This window comes from Microcaecilia unicolor, chromosome 2 (genome assembly GCF_901765095.1).
Source record: "Microcaecilia unicolor chromosome 2, aMicUni1.1, whole genome shotgun sequence".
NCBI lineage: Eukaryota > Metazoa > Chordata > Amphibia > Gymnophiona > Siphonopidae > Microcaecilia > Microcaecilia unicolor.
In genome coordinates this window covers 209129967-209157930 of record NC_044032.1, presented here as the reverse complement: position 1 = coordinate 209157930, position 27964 = coordinate 209129967, and the positions used below count along the sequence as shown (strand labels likewise).

The 27964-nt window shown below is 40.1% G+C and overlaps 1 protein-coding gene across 3 annotated transcripts in view; it reads right to left on the bottom strand.

Annotated features, from left to right (window-relative positions):
• The window catches only part of NAA35 (N(alpha)-acetyltransferase 35, NatC auxiliary subunit), a 212113-nt gene that overhangs the window by 149038 nt on the left and 35111 nt on the right, over window positions 1-27964 (bottom strand). For all 3 annotated transcript variants that reach the window (XM_030193674.1, XM_030193673.1, XM_030193676.1), the window contains 4 exons: window positions 22874-22948; window positions 12960-13127; window positions 9536-9602; window positions 8519-8562 (listed from right to left, as the gene is read on the bottom strand). In XM_030193674.1, the coding sequence (XP_030049534.1) occupies window positions 8519-8562; window positions 9536-9602; window positions 12960-13127; window positions 22874-22948 (354 nt within the window). The remainder of the gene's footprint in view (window positions 1-8518; window positions 8563-9535; window positions 9603-12959; window positions 13128-22873; window positions 22949-27964) is intronic.

The window sequence follows — 27964 nt, the reverse complement described above, 5'->3', positions numbered from 1 at the left end:
CATTACATCTATAATTCTCTTCCATCTGGATACGACTCCCTTTTTCGCTCAGGGAATCTCATAAGGGTGGTGGCCTCACCGCCATTTCTTTTTCACAGACTATCACGTTTCTGAAGTATCCACTTCTCTCCCTTACCCTGAACTTTTAGTGCTAAATATTTCTGCTCCCCCATCACTTAATGTCCTTTTACAATTGAGACTGCTGTTTGTAGTCCATTTCTGAAGCTACCATACTTTTCCCTAACCTGCTAATTCTCGGGTACTTTAACATCCATGTCGATATGACACAGCATCCTTGTGTGGCACATTTCCTAGATTTTATCCACAAGCTCAATCTTCACCAATGAGTACACTTTCCCACCCACCAGGCTGGCCCATACTTTAGACCTTGTCCTCAAACCAATCACTCCTAGTCTCTCCAACTCATCTATGTCAACAATAACCATTTCTTGGTCTGACCATTCTGCTGTGTCCTTTAACTTTACACTCCCTTTTATAAAAAATAAAAACACACTATAATCCTTCAGGTTTCTGGACCCATAGCTTTCACCGTGTAGACTCTGATACTCTTTATCTCGCTTTATTCATCATTCCAGCTGACCTCAATGACAAACCCTAGGACAAACAAGCTACACTCTGGCATACATAACTGTCCCAGGTTTCTGATTCTCTCGCTCCACTTAGGTTTATTCGTCCATCACATTGCATCAGAAAGCCCTGGTACCATGCCAGATTACATCTTCTGAAGTGTTAAGTCCCAAAAGCGGAATGTATGTGGAGAAAGACCCAAATGGCCTTGTTTCTGTTTCTTTGCAAGACTCAGCAGAGTATAACTAACATCTAAAAAAAATCTAAGGCATCCAATTTTAGCCTGCAATTAACCAGCGCCCCTAATCTCTCAAAGGAACTGTGTGCCATTTATCGGTCTCTCACTTCGGCCCCATTTCTGCAGTCTTCCGCACAACCGCTTGCCTGTGATCTTGCTGCTTACTTTAGTTCCAAGGTAAGCACTTTAACAGGCTTCCTCCTCAGACCTCCCCTCTGTATTCATCACCTAGGATACTGTATTGTTCCACTTGGTCTTCTTTTCACCTACAAACGGTTTCCTCTCCTTCTATTGTTCTTTAACATATGAAACCCTCTTTCTGCCCTATCAACCAATCCCTTCTACATAGCTTAGAAAGCCTCACCTAGGTTTACTCACCATTGTTTTGTCTCTTATCAACCTTAGTCTCACCCAGGGTCAATTTCCATCATCCTAGAAGACTGTGGATGTATGCCCCATCTAAAAGAAGCCCTTTCTTGACCCAGCCAATTCAGCCCATTACAGACCTGTTTCTAACCTTAGCTTTATTTCCAAAATCTTAGAAAAATTAGTTTTTTGATCAACTCCTTTCCTTTGCTGAAAAGATCTCCGCTCTCCACCCATCCCAATCTGGCTACAGAACACATTTTAGAACAGAATCTGTACAGACCAGTGTCCTCAATGAAGTGTTTTCCAATCTTGAAAAAGGAAACAGTGCCCTTACTATTTCATTATATCTTATTGATCATTACCTTTTATCTCTACTTTCCTCTTTCTGTTTCTCTGGCAACGTACTGAACTGGTTTTCTTCTTCCCTAACAGACTATTCTTTTAGAGGCTTACCCAGTTCATCTACAGTACCAGAATCAACTGACATCCCTTACATGCAGTGTACCTCAAGGATCTTTCCTCTCTCCCTTAATATTCAATTTGTTTCTCCATCCCTTGGCCAGAATTATCAAAGAACACGCCATCTATATCTAAGCCAACATCCTTCTCATTTACTTTATCAACCCAGAGGCCCCAGTACTTGGTCCCCTTCTTACTTCGACTCCACTGCCTTGTGGCTTTCCTCCCATCATCTGGTTCTCAACGCAGATACAACTGTAGCATGCTGGTTTACTAATAGTTCTTCCACACCCTCTAAATCCCTTTTTCTTTGCTGGGTTCATCTATCCAACCTGTCAACTCCTTCCGTTACCTCGCAGTTATACTTGACACCCATTTTTCTTTTAAACAGCATATCTCCTCTATTGTCAGCTTTCTATGTCCTACGACAGCTTCAAGCCAATCCTAATTGAACCATGACACATTCCAGAATCTCATTTTGTAACATCATCTTTTTGGAAATTCCTCAGGTTTCTCTCAAGAAATTTCAAATCGGTTCAGAAAATGGCGATTCACTTACTTTGTCATGCTTTGATGTTTCTCTTATATATACTATCTGCTAACACATTTGCTTATTTCCGATCTGACGAAGAAGGGCAACCTTCGAAAGCTAATCAAGAAATGTATTAAGTTATGTCCAATAAAAAAGGTATCACCTTATTTTCTTTTCCATGTTTTATTTTGCTTGATTTCTATTGATAACCTTTAAGAGTGGACTAACACGGCTACCACACCTCTCTACTTTGTCATGCCAAAAAGTCTGACAGAGTATCACCCCTTCTTATGTCTTACCACGGGTTTCTGGTCTCCTTTAGAATTTGCTACAAGATCCTACTTTTAACCTTCAAAGCTTTGTGTCTTGAAACTCTGTCCTCTCTCTCAGTTCTTACTATTCCTTACACTCCCTCTCGAATCTTATGCTCCCTAAATGACCACAGTTTGGATTTGCCTAGTCATGAGTTTGTACAAAAAGAACAAACCAGGCATCGTGTCTTCCTTTCCCTGGAACAGCACCCCTCTTTCCATTTGTAGCAAGCTATCCTTGCACAAATTCAAAACATTTACAAAAACACTGCTGTTCTCTCAAGCCTTCAGCATCCAGTGCGATGTGGTTTAAACATGGTCTCTCTGAATATCTAGTTACATATTGCTCCAGTGAAGATTGTTTTTTCTCCACTGTATCTGCTGTCCTTTTCTCCTAGATCATATGATTTTTTTTTTCTTTCTATCCTATCATAAGAACATAAGTGTTGCCATACTGGGACAGACCGAAGGTCCATCAAGCCTAGCATCCTGTTTCCAACAGTGGCCAATATAGGTTACAAATATGCTGCTTATCCTAGATGCAAGTAGTGGATTTTCCTCAAGTCCATCTTAATAATGGCTTATGGACGTCTTTTATAGGAAGCTATCTAAACCATTTTTAAACACCGCTATTTTTACTACGTTCTCTGGCAATGAATTCCAGAATTTAATTACATGTTGCGTGAAGAAATATTTTCTGCGATGCATTTACATTTACGCTAACTGCTTTTACTACACTCTCAGACAATGAATTCCAGAATTTAATTACACGTTGAGTGAAGAAATAGTTTCACTAATTTGTTTTAAATTTATGACTTTGTAGCTTCATTGCATGCCCTCTAGTCCTAGTATTTTTAGAAAGAGTAAGCAAATGATTCACATCCACCCCTTCCACTCCATTCATTATTTTATAGACCTCCATCATATCTCCCCTCAGCCATCTTTTCTCCAAACTGAAGAGCCCTAGCCACTTTAGCCTTTCCTCATATGGAAGTCATCCGTTCCCCTTTATCATTTTCGTCGCCCTTCTCTGTACCTTTTCTAATTCCGCTATATCTTTTTTGAGATGCGGTGACCAGAATTGAACACAGAATTTGAAGTGTGATCGCACCATAGAGCGATACAAAGGCATTATAACATCCTCATTTTTGGTTTTCCATTCCTTTCCTAATACCTAACATTCTATTTGCTTTCGTAGTGGCAGCCACACACTGAGCAGATGGTTTCCACGTATCATCGACAATGACACCTAAATCCTTCCCAGTCGGTGACTCCAAATGTGGAACCTTGCATCACGTAACTATAGTATGTATGGGTTCCTCTTTCCCAAATGCATCACTTTGCACTTGCTCACGTTAAATGTCATCTGCCATTTGGATGCCCAGTCTCCCAGTCTTGTAAGGTCCTCTTGTAATTTTTAACAATTCTCTTGCGATTTAACAACTTTGAATAACTTTAGTGTAGTCACCAAATTTAATTACCTCACTAGTTATTCTCATATCTAGATAATTTATAAATATGTTAAAAAGCAACAGTCCCAGCACAGACCCCTGGGGAACCCCACTATCTACCCTTATCCATTGACAATACTGACCATTTAACCCTACTTTCTGTTTTCTATCTTTTAACCAGTTTTTAACCCACAGTAGGACACTACCTCCTATCCCATGACTCCTTTGGAGTCTTTCATGAGGTACTTTGTCAAACGCCTTTTGAAAATCCAGATACACAATATTGACCGGCTCACCTTTATCCACATGTTTGTTGTTCACCCCTTCAAAGAAATGTAATAGACTGGTGAGGCAAGATTTCCCTTCACTAAATCCATGTTTGTCTCATTAAACCATGCTTTGGAATATGCTGTGTAATTTTGTTCTTTATAATAGACTATCAATTTGTCCAGCGCTGTTGTCAGGCTCACTAACATCCCGGATCTCCTCTGGAACCTTTTTTAAAAATCAGCGTTACATTGGCCACCTTCCAATCTTCTGGAACCATGCTTGATTTTAAAGATAAATTACATATTACTAACAGTTCCACAAGTTTATTTTTCAATTCTATCAGTACTCGGGGATGAATACCATCCGGTCCAGGAGATTTGCTACTCTTCAATTTGTCAAATTAACCCATTACATCCTCTAAGTTTATACAGATTTCATTCAGTTTCTCTGACTCGTCAGCTTTGAATACCATTTCTGGCACCGGTATCTATCTCTCGGTGAAGACTGAAGCAAAGGATTCATTTAATCTCTCCGCTATGGCTTTGTCTTCCCTGAGTGTCCCTTTTACACCTTGGTCATCTAGCGGTCCAACCGATTCCTTTGCCAGCTTCTTGTTTTTAATATACCTAAAAAAATGGTTACTATGTGTTTTTGCCTCCAATGCAATCTTTTTTTCAAAGTCCCTCTTTGCCTTCCTTATCAGCGCTCTGCATTTGACTTGCCATTCCTTATGCTGTTTCTTATTATTTTCAGTTGGATCCTTCTTCCATTTTCTTTAGGATTTTCTTTTAGCTCTAATAGCTTCCTTCACCTCACTTTTTTACCATACTGGCTGTCATTTGGTCTTCCTTCCTCCTTTTTTAATATACGGAATGTAGGCCTGGGCTTCCAGGATGGTATTTTTGAACAGCATCCACAGCTTTTGACCTTCGCAGCTGCCCCCCTTGTTTTTTTTTTCACCGTTCTTCTTTTATCAGTCTTCTTTTTGAAAATTAAATGCTAACATATTAGAGTTCCTGTGTGTACTTACTCCAAAGCCGGTATCAAATCTGATCATATTACGATCACTGTTATCAAGCGGCCCCAGCACAGTTACCTCCTGCACCAGATCATGTGCTCCACTAAGGACTAGGTCTAGAATTTTTCCTTCTCTTGTTGGCTCCTGTACCAGCTGCTCCATAAAGCAATCCTTGATTTCGTCAATAAATTTTACCTCCCTAGCATGCCCTGATGTTGCATTTACCCAGTCAATATCGGGGTAATTGAAATCACTCATTAGTATTGTGCTGCCCAGTTTGTTAGCCTCCCTAATTTTTGATAAGATTTCTACATCTGTCTGTTCATCCTGGCCAGGTGGACGGTAGTACACTCCTATCACTGCCCTTTTCCCTTTACACATGGAATTTCAATCCACAGAGATTCCAGCATGTGTTTTGTTTCCTGCAGAATTTTCAATCTATTTGATTCAAGGCCCTCCTTAACATACAATGCCACTCCTCCACCAAGTCGATCCACCCTATCACTACAATATAATTTGTACCCTGGTATGACAGTGTCCCACTGGTTACCCTCCTTCCACTAGGTCTCAGAGATGTCTATTATATCTAATTTTTCATTTAGTGCAATATATTCTAACTCTCCCATCTTATTTTTTAGGTTTCTGTCATTCGTATATAGACATTTCAAACTATGTTTGTTGTTCCTATTTGCATCTTGCTCAATAGTTGACAGTGTTAATTTGCAATCTTTTGTCTGATTTTTTTTATTTAAGGACACCTGATCTACTACAGTCTCTTTTGCAACCTCACTATCGGGATACTCTATCTTCCTTGTTTTGGTGATATCTTTGAATGATATCTTGTTCCGAACCATGCGTTTTTGAACAACTGTCGGCCTTCCCCCAGGTTCTACTTTAAAAGCTGCTCTATCTCCTTTTTAAATGCCAATGCCAGCAGCCTGGTCCCAGCCTGGTTAAGGTGTAGCCCATCATTCCAGAATAGGCTCCTCCTTCCCCAGAATGTTGCCCAGATCCCTAAAAATCTAAAACGCTCCTCCCTGCACTATCACCTCATCCACGTATTAAGACTCCAGAGCTCTGTCTCTTGGGCCCTGCATGTGGAACGAGTAGCACTTTGGAAAATGCGACCATACAGGTTCTGGATTTGAGCTTTTAACCCAAGAGCGCATGGGGACAGACTTAAAGATCTCAATATGTATACTTCGGAAGAAAGGCTAGAGAGGGGAGATATGATAAGAGACATTTAAATACCTATAAATGAACAGGAGGAAAGTCTCTTACAATTGAAAAGACGCTCTCGAATGAGGGCATAGGATAAAGATGAAAGGGGATTTAGTCCGAAGTAACTTGAGGAAATACTTCTTCACGGTGGCAAATTCGTGGAATGGCCATTGGTGGAAACAAAAATAGTATCTCAATTCAAGAGAGTTTGGGTCAAGTGCACAGGATATCTAAGAGAGTGATATGGAGAGGAGATAGCATGGATGTGCAGACTAGATAGCCTACATTTTCTATGTTTAAAGTAGCACTACTTCTGGCCTTTCTATGGAAGAATTAATGGAAATATATGAAAGCATCACTTTTTTTTTTTAAAGAAAGTTATGGAGTTCTCCTCTCTCTTTGCATAACAATGCTAAAGCATCATTATGACCAGAAAGGGATAAAACTGCATCTGTGAAAATAAGGATTGATCTATAAATATTGATGGTTATCAGAATTAAACAGCAAAACTTTCAAGTTATTTCATCATCCAGGGTGTTTGAAAAATATTTTCCTACTGTCCTCTGAGGCAGTGTTTCTCATCCCTTTCCTGCAGGCACACCTACCAGTCAGGTTTTCATGATTACCACAACGAATATCCTGAAAACTCAATTGGCTAGACTGCCTCCAGGAGAGGGATGAGGGCACTGCTCTAAGGAGCATTAAATGCCTCAGAAGACAACTAGGGAAACAGGAGAACTTGTATATGAACATTATAGACATCAGTCAAACATTACAAAACCTCTACTGAACCTAAAGATTATTCTGTGGGTATCATGGATATTAAGGTCCAATCATGATGGAATTTTAAGAGTACATGTTGGCAGCATGAACAACTGATTTTGGGCATAAGATCTCCACCACATATTAAGGAATGCCAGAATGCAACTACTAAAAACATAACTATTTCCTTATTTGGTCGAAACTGCCCAGCAAAAATGTCAAGACACTACTGATGCAACATCAAATACATGGTTCAATGGAGTGCCAATTATCTTCTGTTACCTGTTCAACTGCCTTAACAAATACAAAGGCTCTAGACTCACATTTAGTGGCCCTTAGTATCTGTGCTTTTGTTTTTTTTACTGATATTGATGGAGCTGTATCAGAATCTAGCTCTGGAGGAAGCGGGAAATGACCAAGGCAACCAGATGAGTAAGAGCATTCAAAAGTTTATTGCCAAAGGTGAACAAGTTTTCTTAGATTTTTCTTGTGGAAGGTGTGTGGACCTTTTCCTTTTTTTCTCTCAGAATCTAGCTCACCATTTTAACATCTCTCCTTGATTCCAGATGGCAGTGTATAATTAAACTACATTATATAATTGTACGTTGTTTACCGCTGTCATTTATGCTTGGCTTGGTTTTTGGTATTTAAGAATATTTTTCCTACATTTGTTGTTTTTCTTGAATTATCCCTGGATTTATTAACTAAATGACACTTTTCATGAGAAAACCAACTGCAACTTCCCTTTTCCTGCACTGGGATTAATCGATACACCAGTTGATGTGAAAAAACTGGGGTATTTATTTCATACAAACTATTTTTTGAATTCTTGGATAATCATAATGAGCTTGCATTTTCAAAATAAATAATATTGGTAATATATTTACAATTGGTTTTAAAATAGAAGTGCATTTTTTTTTCTATTAGTATATATACTTTAATGTATTCAGCAATACGAGACTACTTTTCATAAAGTAATGCAACAATTTCTCATTTATATTCTTACTATTCTACATGTGTTCAAGAAAATAGGATTTATGAGAGAATAAAAATAACCTTTATGTGGGATAATAGACGTTTGGACCTTATCTTTAATATTAATACTTTTTTAATTATTATTATTGACTTGGCTTTTCTATTTGGCTCTCCTGTGATCTTCAATAGAGATTTCTGCCTATTATTATTGTATAATTTGGCTTTCCTTCTTTATCCAATGTAAATCATTTCAAGGACTTCATTTTGATGGTGAAGGTGTTATTTACTTCTCTTTAAGTAGTGCTTTGGAAAAATCAATATTACCTTTACTCTCCTCTGCAGGTCATCTTCTACATCTTTTAACATACCTGAAAAGGCAACAGCATTATGTTTAGAAGGGATGAACTTGGAAGCACAGTGAAAGAAAAAGCCATTAACACTAACATTCAGGACACCATGCCAATCTGGTTTTCATGATAGCCGCAACAAATACACATGAGTTAAGTTTATATTACAGCTGTTTTTTATCAAAACTTTAAATCTCAATTAAATTTTTAACTGTGATTAATCACATTTTTAATCCCAGTCCTGAAGTCCCCCCCCCCCCCCCTCCTGAAGGTCCCTGGAAGAACCCCTTCCATCACAAAGACACCTGTAAGTGCATCCATCATCCTTCAGAAGACCCTCCACTACCTTGTAGGCCCCAGTCCTACCTAAAAGATGTCCGGTGGTCTACAACAGGACAAGCAGCAGCGATAACCACTCGCTGCTGCCTGTGCCACTCCAGGTTCAAAATGGTGGTCACAACTTCTAGCAGTAGTCTTGCAAAAATACCAACACTGGTCGCGGCTGCAATTTGAACCCAGAGTAGCACGGAGATTGCTACTGCTGCCTGCCCTAGACCACAAAGACAACTTTCAGGTAGGCCCAGGGGGCGTACAAAAGGGTGGATATTCTTGAGTGAGGGGAGGGATGCCCTTGGGGGGAGCTTCAGGTATGGAGGCTCAATGCAGTCAATGGGGTGATGCGTTTATTTTTTGTGATTGCCATTTAACATTTGTGCGTAAAACCACACACATTAATGAAAATTAACAGCAGTAAATTCTACATACACAAGTATATCTATATAAAAAGCTGTTGATCAATCACAGCTACTAATTTTAATCGCCACTAAAAACTGAGTTAATCATGACTGTTACTGTGATCAATCAATAGCACTAGGTTTAAATAGAACAGAGAGCATACAACTCTCTCTCATGCATTTTTAACGTGGGCATCCTGAAAACCCGACTAGTGCGGTATGCGAGAACCACTAAATTACACAATGCCACTAGGTTTTACCGGTTACTCGAAGATCTGTCACACTGTTCGCCATTTTAAATCCATAGGTCATGGACTGAAAATCCTCCTACATAAAATTACCATAAATAGAGGAAAAGAAAAAAAAAATTTAATCAGGTTAATAAGCAACAATATCAAAACTGAAAAAGGTACCAAAAATTCCCAAATGAAGATTTAAAAATAAATTCTGCACAAGGCTGGTGTTAGGCAGGGGCGGCATGTCCGCCTGACTCGGGCCCACCCTCCCACTACATACATTGTTTAGTAAAGCTTAACTTGAGTTATCTGCAGTAGGGCCCATTTTATTCCTATGAGATCTGTTGCAGATAACTCGAGCTAAGCTTTAGTAAACAACCCCCTTAATGTGTACCTGTATTTTAGAATAGAGAAAGGTGGGCAGCAGCATCAATTTGCACATCCCATTGACTGCAGAGCCCATATCCTGTTCTCTGCTACATCCTGTTCCCTCTTGATGTCACTTTCTGCTTCCACAAGGGCAGTATGCAGCAGAGAGCAGACTCCAGGCTTGGCGGCCAACAGGATATGCAAATGTTGCTTGCTTGCTGAAATATTGGCGCACATTAAAAGGTACAGGGGAGGGAGGTTCTGACAGCAAGATAGGGGGACATGCTGCCAGAGTCAGACCATTGGTGGGGGGGGGGGGGGGGAGCAAGAGAAAGAAAAAAAACTGGATGGGGGAATAAGACGGGATATTTTAGACTCTTACTGGGGAGGGATGGGAGCGCTTGTTTAACATTTGCTCAGTTTAAGTGGCAGATGATTTATGTTTCAGTTGGATAATCCTGTAGTAGTGTTTTTTTTCCTTTCCACATTTTCTCTTGCTATACTGTTTGTTATCAGTTTGGATAAGGTTGAACTGTATTTTAAAACATAAAAAGGTGATATCCAATGTTTTTGAATATCTGACAGCTATTCTACAGTATACTCTACTTGATTGTGATCTTTTTGTTCATGTTATGTTCAATGTGTTTCCTTTTTTCAATAAAGATATCAAACTTAAAAAAGAAAAAGAGGAGATGGAAATTTCATCACAAAACCATGGGAAGAAAGAAAAAGGGAGGGAGGGAAGAGATGCAGACCATATGGGGGGGCAGGGGAGAAAATACTAGCATGTCTCTGGGGTGGGGGCTGGGATAGGAAGGGGTTTAGGAGGAAAGGAAGAGAGAGTGCAGGGACAGGGACACAGAATATATGGGTAGGGGGAGCATTAGGGACAGAGGGACAAGGATGGAAAACAGTATGTGAGAATGAGGTAGGTAGGGATACAAAGAGGAGCAATGCTGGAAAAGGGGTGAGATAAGGAACAGAGCGGTAAATGAGAGGTGAGCTAGAGCAAAGAAGGGCAAATGTTGGGCACGGGGAAGAAGAAAGGGACTCAAAACACTAACTGTAATATGTTGGCTTTGGGAAATGTGCATTATAAAGCGATCTGTATTGTGTGCAATTGGGTTGTTTTTTTTTCCAGTGTTTCATGAGTTTGACTTCTTGGGGTTCCCAGTTCATTTTTTGTCATCCTATTTCTAATTTTGCAATCCTTTGATATGTATTTGGTAAGGGTCTGTCTGTTTTGCCTGTGGTAGTGTATTGGTGTCTTAGGACTCAGTTTAATAGCTGTTTATTTCGCCATTTGCTTCATATTAGAAAGATTTATGTTGCTATTGCTCAAATGGCCAAGAATCAGAATATTTTTTTTTGTATAGTGACTTCCATGGAGAAATTTCCTAGTTCTGATCTGCTATCTGTTGTTGGGAGGATTTTTGTGGATGCAGAGCATGTTAATATTTAACTCATAAGAACTGCTATACTGTCCATAAAAGTCATGTATGCAGTGTGTTACACTGTCCGTCAGGTGTGTCCCAGTTGCAAAAAGGTTGAAAACCACTACCCTAGAGCATTTAGAAAACAAAACATACAGATCATTACCTGGCTACAGGGCTAGTATGATTTAATGACTTTGTAAAGTTCTTGAATAAGTTCTCCTTTGCTTAATATGATTTTAGAGTTTGCGATTAAAGAAATAAATAAATCCCCAACACCTCACTTGAAATCTTATGTCCAGGGTGGGGGCATCTGACTGGTCTCCATAGGGCCCCACAATTACTAAGACTGGCCCTGATCCTGCACATACAATCATATTCAACATTCTTCATACACCCGAATCTCTGAGTTATAATCACACTTACAAGGACACAAAAAGGAGTACACTAGCTGTATAATTTTAATTAGCAATGCTAATGCTTAACTACACTACCATTCGTGGTCCTTAAGTCTGGACAATCCGAACCTCTCATAATACTACACATTATTATTTTCCTTTTATTCACATCTCCCTTTTACACTTCTTCCATTTCTGTAACCAGTCACTGCCATCCTGGATCAGACCTAAGGAAGCACCCTTCCCCCACCCCAAGATAACTCATGGGCTAAGGCAGGGGTGGACAACCTTAGGCCTCGAGGGCAGCAACCCAGTTGGGTTTTCAGAATTTCCCCAGTGAATATCCAAGAGATCTCAAGCACCAAGGTTGCCCACCCCTGCCTTAGCCCATGAGTTATCTTGGGGGGGGGGGGGGGGGGAGGAGTTGCATCCTTAGGCTTGGTCCATCTTTTTCTCAAGTCAGGAGAATCAAAAGAAATACTGCCAGACATAGCCAGGTGAGAATGCAGTGAATCGCTGTGATCAAACCACCACTTCCTGCAGCACAGGTCTAAACCAAGAAAACACATGAAGTCTTCACTATTACAAAAATCCTCAAGCTTTACAGGCCTAAAATAATAGTCAAAATATTTGCATCATCAGAAAACAAATAGAAAATGAAGCTAGTAACTGGACATTTATTACTAAGAGGAAAATAAAGTAATTTAACGGCAACTTTTGTTCAAAATCTAAACCTGTTCTGGCCACTCACACACAACCAGTTTGAGATACATGCTGAAGGTGTTGGAAAGTATTCCATTAGCCATGCTCTGTATCCTTTCCCATTGGTTTCATTTGTTTGTTATGTTCCCTGTTAGTGAATAACACCTGGGAAACTAAAAACACATGCTGGATAAGAAACACCAATCTCATATCTGCTGTTGCCCATTGCTTATTGCCACAGTGACAATGGGATAGAGATTAAGATCCCCTGGAGAAAGAGTTGCATGGTTGGGAACCTGTATAACAACTGGATGGTTGTCAAAACACTGATTTTGCTACTATGTCAACTGTTGACAGATCTGGCACATACATATTCTGTATTCTCATGTCTGTCCCAAGCCAGTTGGCTTAATTGAATCCAAAACCCTTTTCTAGACCTAGACTACTGGAGAAATTAACATAAGACTCTTCACTTCTCCATGAGAAAGCCTGGAAACTTCAGAGAAGAACCAAATGTATAAAGCATTTGAAAATGGAAAAGCATACCTCCTCAAACACAGCAGCTTTGTTTACTTTTTCTCTGGCAATGTCACATATTTTTAAGATCCCCAGAGCAAATGCCTTCATCACCGGATCCTCTATGAAGTCAGGGTTGTGAACATATAGGCAAGTAAATACAGTCTGTGCCAAAGAATGGCCTTCCAACCAGGTGATCTAAAGTGACAAAACAGATACACACTTAAAATTCACAGGACCTGATTTCCTCCAAAACGTCACTAGAAAAAAGCCACACACACAATATAAGCATACAGTGCTACAGAATAGCTGAAATGCAAAGTTTGAAAAACACATGCTGTGTACATGCTGTTATATTAGCATCTCTCTCGGACTATATACTTTTTATCAATTTTTTTTTACCTCTGGAAATCCAAGTACTGCTCTTTTATTGTATTCTGCCATGACCAAAGGTGCTGTTTTGGAGATAATTTGGGTATAAAATGAGTTATGAAGTATGGCTACTCAACTGGGCACATCAAAATCAAAAGTGCTTAATTTATAGGACCTATCTATCCATCCAGTGAGGATTACTTTTTAATTATTATACAAGACTTGTAAACCGCAAATTCCATATATAGTTTAACACTGGTAACAAAGAAACATGAACCAGTCGTTCAGATGATACACAAAAACTAATTAACAATATAAGTAGATTATTTATCAATAACTAATTACAAATAGCCACATATGTCACTTAAAATTCGATGTAGGAAAGAAATCCGTCAAAAGACGGAGAACTCTAGACACCCCACGGACAACAACACAATGAGAAAAAAGTGGGAGGACGACCAAGGATTCCAAAGGCTGAGAAGATGTTTAATAATAAAAATGTTTATTAAGGTATAAAGACTTAAAATTGAACACCATATATTTCTTAAATGAGGTCATCTTGAGCAACTTTCTAAAAATTAGATAATTACTCGTTGACCTAAGATCAACAGGCAAAGAGTTCCACAACTTCGGAATTTGATGAGAGAAAAGCATATAAAAATTTAGTAGACAAATTTCCAACCAAAAGATGAGTTAATAAAAGTTGTTCACACAACAGACTTGATTTTTGATGTAACATCAAGTTGGCCACATCTACCAAATAAGGTGGAGCAATACCGTGCAGAATCTGAAGACATAATCCCTATTTAAAATAAAACCTGGACTTCAACAGGAAGCCAGTGTAATTTAAGCATATAAAGATCATATCTACCAAAAAATAATATCAATCAAATTGCCGTATTTTGCACAAGTTGCAAATGCCCCCAAGAGGCCTTAGTAAATCCCGAAGAAACTAAAGTGTACGGGGACAGACTTAAAGATCTCAATATGTTTACTTTGGAAGAAGATGGGAGATATGATAGAGACGTTTAAATACCTACATGGCATAAAAGCACAGGAAACGAGTCTCTTTCAACTGAAAGGAAGCTCTGGAATAAGGGGACATAGGATGAAGGTGAAAGAAGTAACCTACAGAAATACTTCATGGAAAGGCTGGTGAATTCACCGAACAGCCTCTCAGTGGAGGTGGTGCAGACAAGATCTGTATCTGAATTTAAGAAAGCTTGGGACAAGTACACAGGATCTCTAAGCAAGTGAAAGGGAGAGTAGATGGCAAGGATGGGCAGACTGGACAAGCCATATAGTATTTATCTGCCTTCATTTTTCTCTGTTTCTCCTTGGGCTGGCAACAAACCACCAGAAAAAACCCCCAACACATTAGCACAAAATCCAGTTTAACTTCTAATTGCCAGTTCTTTATACAACAATGTCCATACCTTCTGAATCACTTGCAGACAATGGGGCAATAGTACCCAGATGCCCTGGTCAAGGACAGCCTCTAGTTCCAAGGGCTCTGGCTGCTCTCCTCTCTGCCTCAGGCCATTTTTCAGGACTGTGCCCTAACTCATGCGAACTTGGAGCTCCTCCCCTTTCCTGTCCCCTAGAAAGGACATCATAGTTTAGTTAGTTTATTTGTGCTTACTATACTGCCTTTGCCAACTCAGCAGATCAAAGCGGTTTACAAAATATCAGAGGAAACAAAGAACTACAGTACTTATAGAAAAGAATAGAGGCCCATCCATACATGCTGTATCAGGGGAGAGACTGGAACAGAGCAAGGGAAAAGGGATGGGGGTGGGGGAAGGGAAAAGAGGGGCAGGGTAAAAAGCCAAAAAAGAGAAGAGAAGATAAAGAGAAATAACCCAGTTAAGAGGTTCCAAAAGGTAACATAAAAAGCCAGGTATTTTAAGGCTTTTAAATCATTGTAAATTTATCATACAATGATTCACATCTAATTTCTTTTGGAAGAGAGTTCCAATGAAAGGGGGCAGAGAAAAAGAAGGCACAGTAGCATGTAAACTCCAGGCTGGTCATTTTTGGCCCAGGGAAAACTAAACAGTGGTCACTGAGCGAACCTGAAGTGTAATGAGAAGAATAATGAATGGTAAGACTCGAGACACAACACGGAAGACATGGCCTAAAAGCCCTAAAAGTGAATGTGAAGTATGAACAAGATTCTTTGCTGAACAGGAAGCCAATGATGATTTTTTTTTTTTTAACAGGGGTGAAGAGTCCTCAAAACAATGTTTGCGACAGAGAACACAAATAGCTGTGGTTTGCAAAGATTGGAGCTTTTTTAATTAGTAACGAGACAACCAAGATCGACTAGTTGAGCCTTGTGATTAGAAGGGGCTGTTTCACAGTCTTTAAGTCCTCTAGTGAATAAGTTATCCAGATCTGGTTGTCCTCTAGATGTAATTCTCTTACTTGTTAAAGGATCCTCCTGTTGAGCTATTGGACTGGCTTGTTTCATCTGTTAAATTCTGATCTGTAACTAGGATGGTTTTCTAAAGATTTAGGACACATTGTTTTGTCACCTATATTAAAACAGCTTAATGGAGATCTAGTCTCTAACCTTATCATTAATATTCCCTGTCTTACAAAATTGCTCAAGTTTATAGTGTTATCACAGTTAATTAAGTATATAGAAGATAATGATCTTCTGCATGATTCTCAGCATAGCTTTCGATCATTTCACAGTAGGGAGATCTTGTTGCTTTTGACATCCAAAGTGAGGTGTGTCCTGTGCAGTGGCGGACAGTTGGTATTGTCACAACTCGATATTTCTGCTGCCTTTGGCACTGTTAATCATGATATCTTATTGCATATGTTGTTAGAATTTGGTTTCAGTACTGTCTTTAATTGGTTTGGTTCTTTTTTGATAAACAGACAGTACTTAGTGTTAAAGGATGGCAGTTATTCATCCTTATGGGAATTCCCCCTGTGGTGTTCCCCAAGGTTCTCTCTCTCTGCTCCTGTATAATCTATATACGAGTTCTCTTGGTCAAATTTTACAGAAACCTAGTGAACTTATGTTGTCTTATGCAGATGACATTATTTTTCCCGATTCCTGTGGCTCGGGGTGTGAACTCTATTCTTTCTGTTATCAACAGTTGTATAAATAGGGTAAAAGCTTGGTCGGCCAGGTTCAAACTCAAGCTTAATGGTTTTCTTTGGATCTAGGAAAAATTCCCCAGATGATTTTGGGCGATGATGGGTCCATGTTGAATATAGTGAAAACCTCCAAAGTTATGGATGTAGTTTTGAATTCATCTCAGACTATGAAATCCCAGATTAATGATCTAATTAGAAAAGCCTATTTTAAACTGAAACAATTGCGATTGTTAAGATCTTGTTTTTTACAACATCATTTCAGGGTTATTGTGCAATTAACTTATCACTGTTAGATTATGGAAATTCATTATATTTGGGTATGTCTTCTAGGCAACTTTCAAGGATTCAAATGATCCAAAATTCAGCAGCTAGGCTATTATTTTGGAAAACACAGATGGATCATATAACTCCTCTGCTGTGTGCTTTACACTGGCTGCCTGTTCCGGCTCAAATTATTTTTAAAGATACTTAAAGAACTTTAATTTTATATTCAAGTTTTTGGATGGTACTGGCCCATAAGGTGGATATCAATTAAGTTTGTTAAGATTCATGACAAGCTCCAGGAGTTGTAATTTGATGTTAGCGTTTCCATCAACTAAAGGTGTATGGCTTAAAGCTGCTTTTTCTCTTTTTTTTTTCTTCTCAGCTGTTCATCGCTGGAAAAATCTTCCTTCAGATCTGCGTTCAATGAGTAGTTACTTATTTCAAAAAGCTTTAAAGACTTATTTGTCTTCTAGGTTGGGGAGGGGTTGTGATTTTCTTTTACTTATCTGTATTTTTTAGTCTTGTGTTAATTCCTACTTGATTGTACCAGTTTCTTACTTAACAGATGTATCTCGCCTTGAATCTTGATTAAGTTGGCGAGTATTAAGTTTCTAATAGCATAGCAGTATGAGAGAGTGAAAAGATTGAGGGTTGAAATAACGATGAAGAGAGCGCAACTGACGTAAGGTATAGAAATCTGTTTTATAAATAGTAGAAATGCGGTGTGCAAAGGAAAGTTGAGAGTCTAGAATAACCCCTAAGTTAACTGGTAAAACATCTGTCCCCATTAGGTGAAGGGGGAAGTAGGAATTGAAGGACCCCCGGTAAACCAACAGGCTACCATTTTTTGTGGGTTTAAGACCATTTTATGATCAAGGTGAGCCAGTTTTGAAGAGGGATAGTGAACGGGGAATATATGTGGGGAAAAAAAAAAAGTAAAATGTCATCAGTTTAACAGTAACTAGAAATACATGACGATTGGCTAAGAGTAGCAAGGGGATTGAAGAAAAGATTAAAGAGAAGAGGGGATAATATAGAGACCTAAGTAACACCACAGAGAAGTGACTGGAGAGAGGATATAGAATCAGTTACAACCTTATAGGATCGGTTTGAGAGAAAAGATCGGAACCAAGAGAGAACTGTACCTTGGAATCCGAGAGAAGAAAGGCAAGATATTAAAAGATCAAGTGAAACATTAAGTACAATATTGTGCCTATCTAGGTAAGTATGAATTTCATTGAGACGACCAGCTAAGATTGTTTCGGTGCTAAAGCTAATCCTGAAGCCAGATTGCCTGGGGTGCAAAGCAGAAGTGTTCTCAATAAAGGAAGAAGCTTGAAGGAAAACTACTTTTTCCAACATCTTGGAGAGAAAAGACGGGTTGGAAACTGGATGGTAATGAACTGGCACTAAAGGATCCAGAGAGAGTTTGTTTGGTTTTTTTTTAAAGAGATTGGACAAACTATGGCCATATTCCAGAGAGTGGGAACATGAGCAGAAGACAGACTAGTGTTTATAACAGTCAAGATAACAGGTAGTAAATTTAAGTTTGGAAGCTGGAACCACATTGACAGAAGATGGTTCAGCTAACAGTATATGGTACGCATGGTTTGAAAAGCCTCTGAGAGTGAGAACAGAGTCTGAAGATAACATGAAGACCAAGATGAGCACCCATGTGTTGAAGGAAGATTGTTGAGAGAAGATGTAGAGACAGACAGGGACAAGGGAGAACAAGGCACTGAGAAAGAAGAAACACAGGGAAGGGGAAAGGGAAATGGGACTTGATATACTGCCTTTCTGTGGTATTTTGCAACTACATTCTAAGCGGTTTACATATATACAGGTACTTATTTTGTACCTGGGGCAATGGAGGGTTAAGTGACTTGCCCACAGTCACAAGGAGCTGCAGTGGGAATGGCCAGGAGGAGGAGGTTAGGGGAATCCTAGGAATAGTTTTTAGGAGATTTGAAACCTTTGTACAGAAACAGAGGGAAAAAGTCTCTGCTTGTTCGAAGCTTAAGTAAGGTATGAACTGAGGATGTAAGATTACAAAAATTGAATATAATTCGCTAGTGGTTTGGGGCACTGCATTTCTTACTTGAAAAATATTCTCCTTTTGCCTTCCTAAGATGGAAATTGTAATCCCAGAGTATAAGTTTTAGATGGGCCGCTCAGTCTTTTGGAGCTAGTGTCTATGTAAGTGAAGACCACTATGATACCAAGGTTTAGTAGATTTTGAGGAAACATGCTGGACTAGTACCAGAGTATGGGAAACGACTGAATGCAACTCATTAGCCTGGTCATCAAGACTAAGCAAGGTAAAACTGGAAGGAAACAAAAAAGTGCTAGAAGGAAGTGTGCAGGGTTTGTATAGGACAGGTGCTAAGACCATTTCAGAGAACCGATACCGGATTAACATAAGCTGGAAAATGGAAAAAGTGACTGCAAGGCAATCAGGCCATGGAACCAGATTATAGAAAAAGTCAGAGGGGGAGAAGAGTGAATCTGATGGGACGAGAACCAGATCCAGGGTGTGATCACCCCGGTGAGTAGGGCAAGAAACCCACTGAGAGAGATAAAGATCAGAAATAAGAGACAGAAAAGTATTGGAGCGAGGCTGCTGGGGGACATCAACATGGGTGTTGAAATTACCAAGAATTAGAACATTGGGGAAATGAGTAGAATAGTAGAAATATCACTAAGAGCTTGGTATACAAGATCCCACTGATCCAAAGTGAGAGAAGTGGGCAGTAAACAAGCAATAGGGTAAGAGGAGTTGGTGCAGAAATGCGAATAGCAAGTACTTCTGAATAGGAAAGGGAGGAGGGATGGAAATTCCATAATTTGGAGAGAAATGTAAAAAAATAGCGAGGCCACCCCTTTCCTAGTTGACCTAGCAAGGGAGAAGACCTCATAATATGCAGCGAGAGATTCAAACAAAGTAACTTTCTTCCCCATTCCGAATCTAAGTTTTGGTAAAGTAAAGAAGGTAGAGTTTAGAGGAAGTAATGAAATCTGAATTTTGCTAGTTTTTGCACATATTGATCTACAATTTAAGAGACCGATAGAGAGGCATTTAACAGGATTATCAGGAGGGGCAACAGAGGGTGAAAGAGTTAAGAGGAAGCACACTTGGGATCACATGTGGGATCCCTCTAGATCACACGTGGGTAGCCTACCTCTAGACATGTTGTAACATGGACCAGGATCAGGTATTCGACCGGAAGAGTCCTTGGGGCACAGCCGTCAAGATAATAACAGCTCAGAATGAACGGGATATAAGTGGAAAAAGAATAACTCAGGAGTTAAGAGCCATCGAAAAGAGAATTAAAAAGAAAACCCATCAAAAATGTAAACTTGTGATGTGCAGCTTTGAAATAGTATGAAGGGGCAGAGAAATCGGTAGTGCATCCTTACATCTGGGAGAGTGGGCAGCTCTTGGGGTCGCTACAATAAGCGGGAAATAGTAGAGAACCAACACAGATTCACAGGAGAAAGAGTGGGAGGTGCTCAAGTATCTTGGGGGTGGGGGAACTGAAGTAAGCGGGCAATGGTAGAGAACCAACACAGATTCACAGGAGATGTCCGAGAGAGTGGGCAGTGCTCATAGATTTTGAATAGGGAAAAAACTAAGTTCCTGTGGCTGGGTCCTGTTGACCATCCATTGAATATCCCAAAATTCTACCATCGCTATGGATCAGTTTTCTTTCGAGACTTCATCAAACTCTTGGGGTGGAGGATGATAGTGCCCTTACTGTGAAAACCCAGAAAGAGTGATCAAGAAACCTATTTACTTAAAAAAAAAACAACTCCAAAAAACCCACTTTGCATCATCAGAAAGAACTTTGATCAATCAGCATTTAAGCTTATAGTACAAAGTTTGATATTGTCAAGAATGGATTATTGTAATGTTTTTTCTGACTGCACCAAAGCTTCCCTAAGGTGTTTACAGGTAGTTCAAAATACTAAGATCCGACTGATCTACTCATTAGGCAAATTTGATTCAGTGAATACTTTTATGATAGAACTGCATTGGCTACTTGCAGAAGTCAGGGTTCAATTTAAATAGGTGTAATGATCTCTAAACACTTTTATGGAAAGGCCCCACCTTACAGGGTTGACCTGGTTTACTTATCAGGTCATAGACCTTGCAGATTGCATGATTTAGCATTATTACGCTATCCTACTGTGAAAAAGATTAATCTGTAAATTTCTGCCATCTTCCTTTTCATATCAGGATGTTTCTACATGGAATTCCCTACCATTAGAGATTAGATTACTGTAAATAGAAGCTATTTAGAATTCAGAAAAACGCTTTAAGACTTTATTTTGAAAATTTGTTGTACTTGATGGATCCTGAATTAGCTAAGACTATCTGTGATTACATAATTCTTCTGTAAACATTTTGAACAAATGGTTCAATTATCGATGATTATGTAACCAGAAGGGAACTACACAGGTATCTACAGGTATAAGTTCTATAAAATGTGTAAAGCAGTGGTTTCCAAACCTGGTCCTGGAGGCACCCCAGCCAGTCAGATTTTCAGGATAGCCACAATGAATATTCATGAGATAGATTTGCATGAGATGGAGGCAGTGCCTGCAAATCTCTCTCATAAATATTCATTGTGGCTATCCTGAAATCCTAACCCACTGGTGTAATGTAAGTCCAAACAAAATACAAACTCAAAATTCCTGTGGTCTCCTTGCCCTCCCTTGTCTAAAAGGGTTCAATGAGGACAGATATCGCATTTTCTGTTTCCTCCCACAGACTCTTCCCTTGGCATGGTAGCACTCCACTGATTGCTATCACAGTGCTATCAGATTATGCAAATACAGTGCTCTCTTAGGTCACTGGACTAGAATTTTTCTTCTTTTCCTTAAGCAACAAAAAGACTAACCTTCTTTCCTTGCAGTTACAATTTCCTTTCACAGAGCAGGCCTGTCTGTAGCTGCCCCTGCTTTACACTCCTCTCAGTGAGACTCTACAACTCCCAAGAAATCTACCTTGACTGTTGCATAATATTGAAAATGCTCCCATCTGGGAATAGATCATGCAAATGGAAGTAACCCAATTCTATATGATCCGAGAGTTGAGGATATTCTAAGACATCCATGAGGTTGCACTCAATTTAGGCATACTATCAAAACAATAAAAAATTCACCTTATCAACGCCTCCTTGCATATTGGTTCTCTGTGAAGGATCTGGATCTTTACATCTACTATAATAAAACTCACCCTCAACGTTCTGAGGACACTGACGTCAGTGAAGCCAAGCTCTGACTTCCTTCAAGAAGGTTCGTGGTGGTGAAGCCACCAAAATCGCTCCGGGCCCCGCCCTCGAGGGCGGAGCAATGGTAGAACAACGAAGGGGTTGGCAGGGAGTGAGGCAGGGAGGCGGGGGGGGGGGGGGGTGGGAAATCGCTCCGGGCCCCAATGGCAGAACAACGAAGGGGTTGGCAGGGAGGGAGGCGGGGGGTGGGAAATCGCTCCGGGCCCCGCCCTCGCATCAAATGTCATGACGTTGGGGGCGGAGCAATGCCAGAACAACGAAAGGGTTGCCCAGGGACGGAGGGGGGTGTTGGCGACGAAAACCTTGCTAGCGCCCGTTTCATTTGCTCTGAAACGGGCTTCTTTTACTAGTGCTTAGATAAAATTCAAAGTGTTATAGTTGAAACGTGTTGAAAGTTTGCTTTTTTGGTCATTTTAACTGCATCAGTGTTACCAGATGTAGATGGCAAATGGGTCTGTCATCTTTTAGTTCAGAAAAATCCAAGAAGCAGCTTTTAATGAAGAAATTTTAATATTTTGAACCGACTTCTTTCAGTCTAGATAACACTAAGCTTTCACAGTTTGAAACATGTTCACTAAATGTTAGCGTGCGGTAATAGGCACTAGCGTATGTCAACACTTAATAAACATACCCCTTTATAACCACAAAAATGTTTCAGTTTATACTATCATTTGTTTCAAACTTGCTTCTTCACAAAAGGAATACACAAGAAATAAGAAGTTGAATCTTAAAACAAAATGACCCTCCTCTAGCATATAAATGTCCATGTATCACAGAGATGAGCTGGGAGGCGAGGTCTGATTTAGGGTCCAAGTGAATAGATTTTGCAAGCTGGAATCTAAGCATTCAATTTAAAATACAGAAAATAAAAACACTCTAGGAAAAGCTAAAATTTCTTACCAGGCAACAAAAGCAGGTGTCTATGATCCCTATAAGCTCAGGCATGGTCAAATCTTTTATTTTAATTGTGGCATCCTAGAACATAAAAGCAAAAGAAAATGGAAATTTCCAGCAACTGGTTACTTGTTCTTTGCATAGATAATATAATTAGTTGTGATGAGAGGACGATACAAAGGAAAACTGGAGCAACAAAACCTCAGACACACCTCTTAGATGTTTCTTATTAATAGCTTTAATTTCTTAAACCATGTAGAATGTGCTGAAGATATATACCCAGGTATGGCACACACAAACATATGAAGACCCCACAAATACACACAAAGAGAATGTAAATAATTCCCTACCCCAGTGGTTCCCAAACTTTCTCAGATCATGGTGCCCCTAGGCTACACATTTCTTCTCAAGTGTCCCCCCCCCCCCCCAGCCCTGGTCCCTCCTCCCCCATCCCCCTCCCCCCATACTCAACAGTACTTTCTACCTTTGCTGGCGGGGATGCCCAAGCCCCACTAGCGAAGAGATCCACTGTCTGAGGTTCAAGCTCCATGCTGCTTGCACAAGCAAATCAGTAGCCTGCTTCAGCCACCAACACCTGCATTCCCATGCATGCCCTCCTTCTCTCCGCCTTCCATCCAGCCTCTGCCCTCCCTCACACTCCCCCTTCAATCCAGCTTAAGCCCCTTCTCTGTTTCTTCCCTCAATACAGCGTCTGCCTCATCTCTGTGCCCGCTCCCCCCAATAAACAAATCCCTGCATCTGCCACTTTTCTAGATCAGCGGCAAAACAAACTCAGCCACGAGGAACCAGACTCTCCATACACATGGCTGCCAGCTATGCCCCGGAACAAGAAGTGATGTTCGAGGGGGCAGAATCATCAGCCGTGTGTATGAAGAGTCTGGCGCCTCATGGCTGTGGCTTGTTTTGCTGCTGCTGCAGGAATGTGTGTGTGTGAGGGCTGCAGGGACAGAGAGGATGCAGACGCTGGATTGGGGGAGCAGTAGCGGTTTGTGCAATAGCGGGAGGGAGGTCAGGATTTACCATGACACCCCTAAGAGTTCACTGCGGTGCACAGTTTGAGAACTGCTGCCCTATCTCCTTTATTTCATTTTCTTTCTTGTTAATTCTGCTATGAAAAGTACTTCACATATTTTCTTAATGGCTGCCAATTTGTGTCTGCCAATTTGTGTCACATATTTTGAGGTGGAGGGGGGGGGCACATGTAAGATGTGTTAAGGAGGTTAGGACTGCCAACTGTCTGGCATTTTTCAGAAGTCAGCAGAATTTTATATCAATGTCTTAAGGTGAAAAGATGGGTAATATATCTGGCCATTTTTCTGAGTTTAAAACCTTTAACTGCAGTTCTCTAGTGCCCCCCCCCCCCCCCCCCATGTGAGTGAGCCTGCCCTCTATGCTTTCACTGTAACCAGCAGTAGAGATTGTAGGTAGGATTCAGCCAATGAGAAGGCAGTTGGGACTGAAGAAGTGAAGATTCTCCATGTGGTGGGGGTTGGAAGAAGAATGAATACCCTCCAAAAAATGACCCAAAATATATTATATGGGAGCAGCAGCTCCAGTATACATACACTGATTTCACTGTAACATAGTGATTAAGGAATTACACCTTTCAAAACTGCCTTCCTCACTCACTCTCCTAATCACACACACACACACACACACATCTACACATGTATATTCACCAAACCCCATCCCACACATATGCATGTATATGCAGAGGAGTTTGACAGGTACAAAAAAACTTAAGAGTGTAATTCCATCAGAGCCAGAGAAAGCACCCGTTTCTAATATGTGAACTATGGTTGTTAAGTGACCATGCTGCCCCAGAAGTAGTTTTCTTTTCATTTAGCTCTGGTAAGGAGCTTCAGGAGGTTTTAGAGCTCCAGGTGGAAAGAGAAACCTGGAATGAAATCCAGTCAAGTGGAAGGGAGTTGCTTTAACCAGAAGCTATACCTGGGAGCTCCTCAGGTTGCTGGGAGGGTTTTGACAGGGGTGGAGCATGGGCTCTGTAGGAAACCGGGAGCCTACCTGAGGGGAGAAGTTTACAGGCTCCCTCAGTTCCTAGCTGTCCATGGGATGGCCGAAAAGGAAAGGTTGAAGGACTCCAGCAGCCAGAGAGAGGGAAAGAAAGGGCAGGGAAAAATAGGAAAAAGGGAGAGCACCAGCCGAGAGAGAGAGAGAGAGAGAGAGAGAGAGAGAGAGAGAGAGAGGAGGAGATAGAGAGAGTCCCCCCTCATAGACAGCAAGGCCAGCTAGGAGTAAAACAAGCTATCCAACCCAGGGCAAGAGGACCCCAAAGTAAAAGCCTGAGCCAGGAAGCTCTTGAATGGCAAAGGAGCTGTATGAAGATAATGAACCTAAGGGAGCCAAGGGCCCTGAAGCTGACATGGCAGTAAAGTTAAGTTACTAGTGTTATGCTGTGTTTTGGGAAGCTGAATTCTTTATTAGTCTTGGTGAACCCGGGGCTATGCATGAGAGATAGTGTGAGTGGAACACAGAACGGGGAGATACTGCCCTAGCCTTGGGGTAGGAATTATATAAGCCTCAATGCTGGAGTGTTGTTTACTGAACTGCAGAAGAATGGAGACACAAGCCGACTCCCAGAGAATTCAACAAGAACAAAGGATTCCAGTAAAAAGGATTTTCCTTATTTATTTGGATTTATTTACTACATTTTTGAAAGAAATCACTCCAGGCAGTGAACTTTTTCCCAGCATAAGGAGGCTGGAAGCGTCCACTGGGGGGGGGGGGGGGGGGGGCAGCAGAGGTGCTTGTTCTGGTCCTAAAGATAAAGTGGTGACTACAGTACTGCATTGAGAATGCATCTGGGCAAGCTCAGGCTGTGTTCTACAGTGGAATGAAGCAATACTGAAAGGAGCGCTGTTGTGAATATGTGTCGGGGAACAAAGCTACAGATGGTGCCAATGTCCCCCCAACATGTACCACAGAAAGATGGTACATTTAATCTAATCTAATACTTGATATACTGCTAAATTCCTCTAATGGGTCCTAAGCAGTGTACAGTAAAATTACTCAAATATGCATTTAAGTAATCATACATACAAAAGCACAGTCAGGATAAAAAAAAAAGCTAAGCTGTCTATTTAAGACTAAATGGTCTTGAAATAAAGTTTTCAAATTTTTATGAAATAAAAAAAAAACGTCCTGTCTAAAATCTAATGACAGTGAATTCCAATGATGAGTAACCTTGAATGAATAAAAGTTCATGGCTACATTTCGAAGCAATGTGTTTGACAGTTGGATATAGAAAGTTACCATCCTTAATTCTAGATGTCCTAAAATAGTTAGAATGATGCAACAAATTATATAGAGTCCAAACCATTGAGAGACTTAAAGACCAGACACATTAACTTATGATTCTGGCCCTAACCGGCAACCAGTGCAGTTCAATCAATAATGGCGTTGCTCTATCATATTTGATGTCCAAAAATCAACTTGGCACCAGTACTCTATAGCAGTCGTAATTGTTGCAAATGCTTCCAAGGTAATCCTATATAAACTGAATTACAGTTATCCAGCTGAGACAGTGTATATGCCTGTATCAACAAAGCGAAATGTTTCCTACAAAAACAGAAGCATACTGATCTTAGCTGTCTTAATTTAAAAAAAAATACTCTCTTTACTACGTTGTTAATTTGTGGTACAAGAGAAAGAGTGGTATCAAAAATAATTCCCAAAACCCTAGATGATTTCACCACAGGAAATAACTAAGATGTATCCACAGGTTTGGAAGTAACCTGTCCCAAAAGAGACAATGGCAGCTGAACAACAGGAATCGACTTGGGGACACTGTTGCTGAACCACAAGATCTTTGATTTGTCAGCATTTTATTCTAGCATATTTGCAGTTGCCCATGATGTTGCACAAAAAATACATGCAGCAGCAGCCTTGTAGGTATGTTTAGAATCATCTAATGTCGGAAGCAACACAAAAATATCATCTGCATATGACCATAAGTAAGCCCCTGGAGCCAGAGATAAACTTACTCGAAGAACTCATAATAATATTTTAAAAAAATAGGGGAGAGGGCAAACCCTGAGGCACCCCCACATTCCGGTATCCAGGGGTCTGGCTCATCACCATATTTCAAAACTGATTAACTCCAATTAATCAAATACATCACCCCTTTCAGTCCATGAGATATGATCTGCATGCTTTCTCTACTTGTTTATTCATCACAAAATTGAATAGGAAGCTCTTTCAAGAAACTATCTGTAAGAAAGCACTAAGAGTAACCTGCATAGAGTGGAAGTTGCAACACTAAAAGGCAATGGTACTACTTTGAAACTTTACATGAGACACAGGAGACTGGGCTCCATATGGTCATTTCTGTGCACATCTGCCTGAAGTAGACAAAAATCATTGTGCAGAGTAGATGATTTTTTATAAACCATCAGCTACTATGCTATTAAAGACACATTTGGGCTCTTTCGCCAGTATTTTTGTTCAGTGTGGGATCTGCTATGATGGCCAGGGCATACCTGTACTGGTTACTAGTAGTAGTCGTCCTCAGGTTTCTTTCAGAACTAGTTCTGAAACTAGTTCAGAACTAGTTCTACTCTTTTCAATCTGATTGATTGCTCACAAGCTATGACTCACTAGACTGCTACTAATATTAGAGGAAGAAGATATGATAAGTTGCATAAAAAGCATTACTCCTCTTCCAGAACTAAGAATAGGAGTCTGGCATATTTTAAATTTTTAGAAGGAAAAGATAGATCTTTTACTCGGGTTCCCTGTTTATATGCTAATGCAAGACCTGCAGTTAATAAGGCAGATATTATTAGAAAGTTAATTGAAGATACACAACCTGGCTTAATACTTAACTAAAAATTATCAAAAAAGCAAGTGTGGATTACAAAAATGCACACATAGAATCACAAAAGAAATCCACTGTGAAAACATAACCATAAAGGAAAAATGGAAGGAAAAGCATCAAAGAGCTCAAGAACGAACTAACGAGCTGAAATAATCCAATGATCACTTATTCCTTCATCCATACAAAATATATCAAAATATCCAAATATATCAAAAGCAAGCAAAACACAGTCTCTCTCA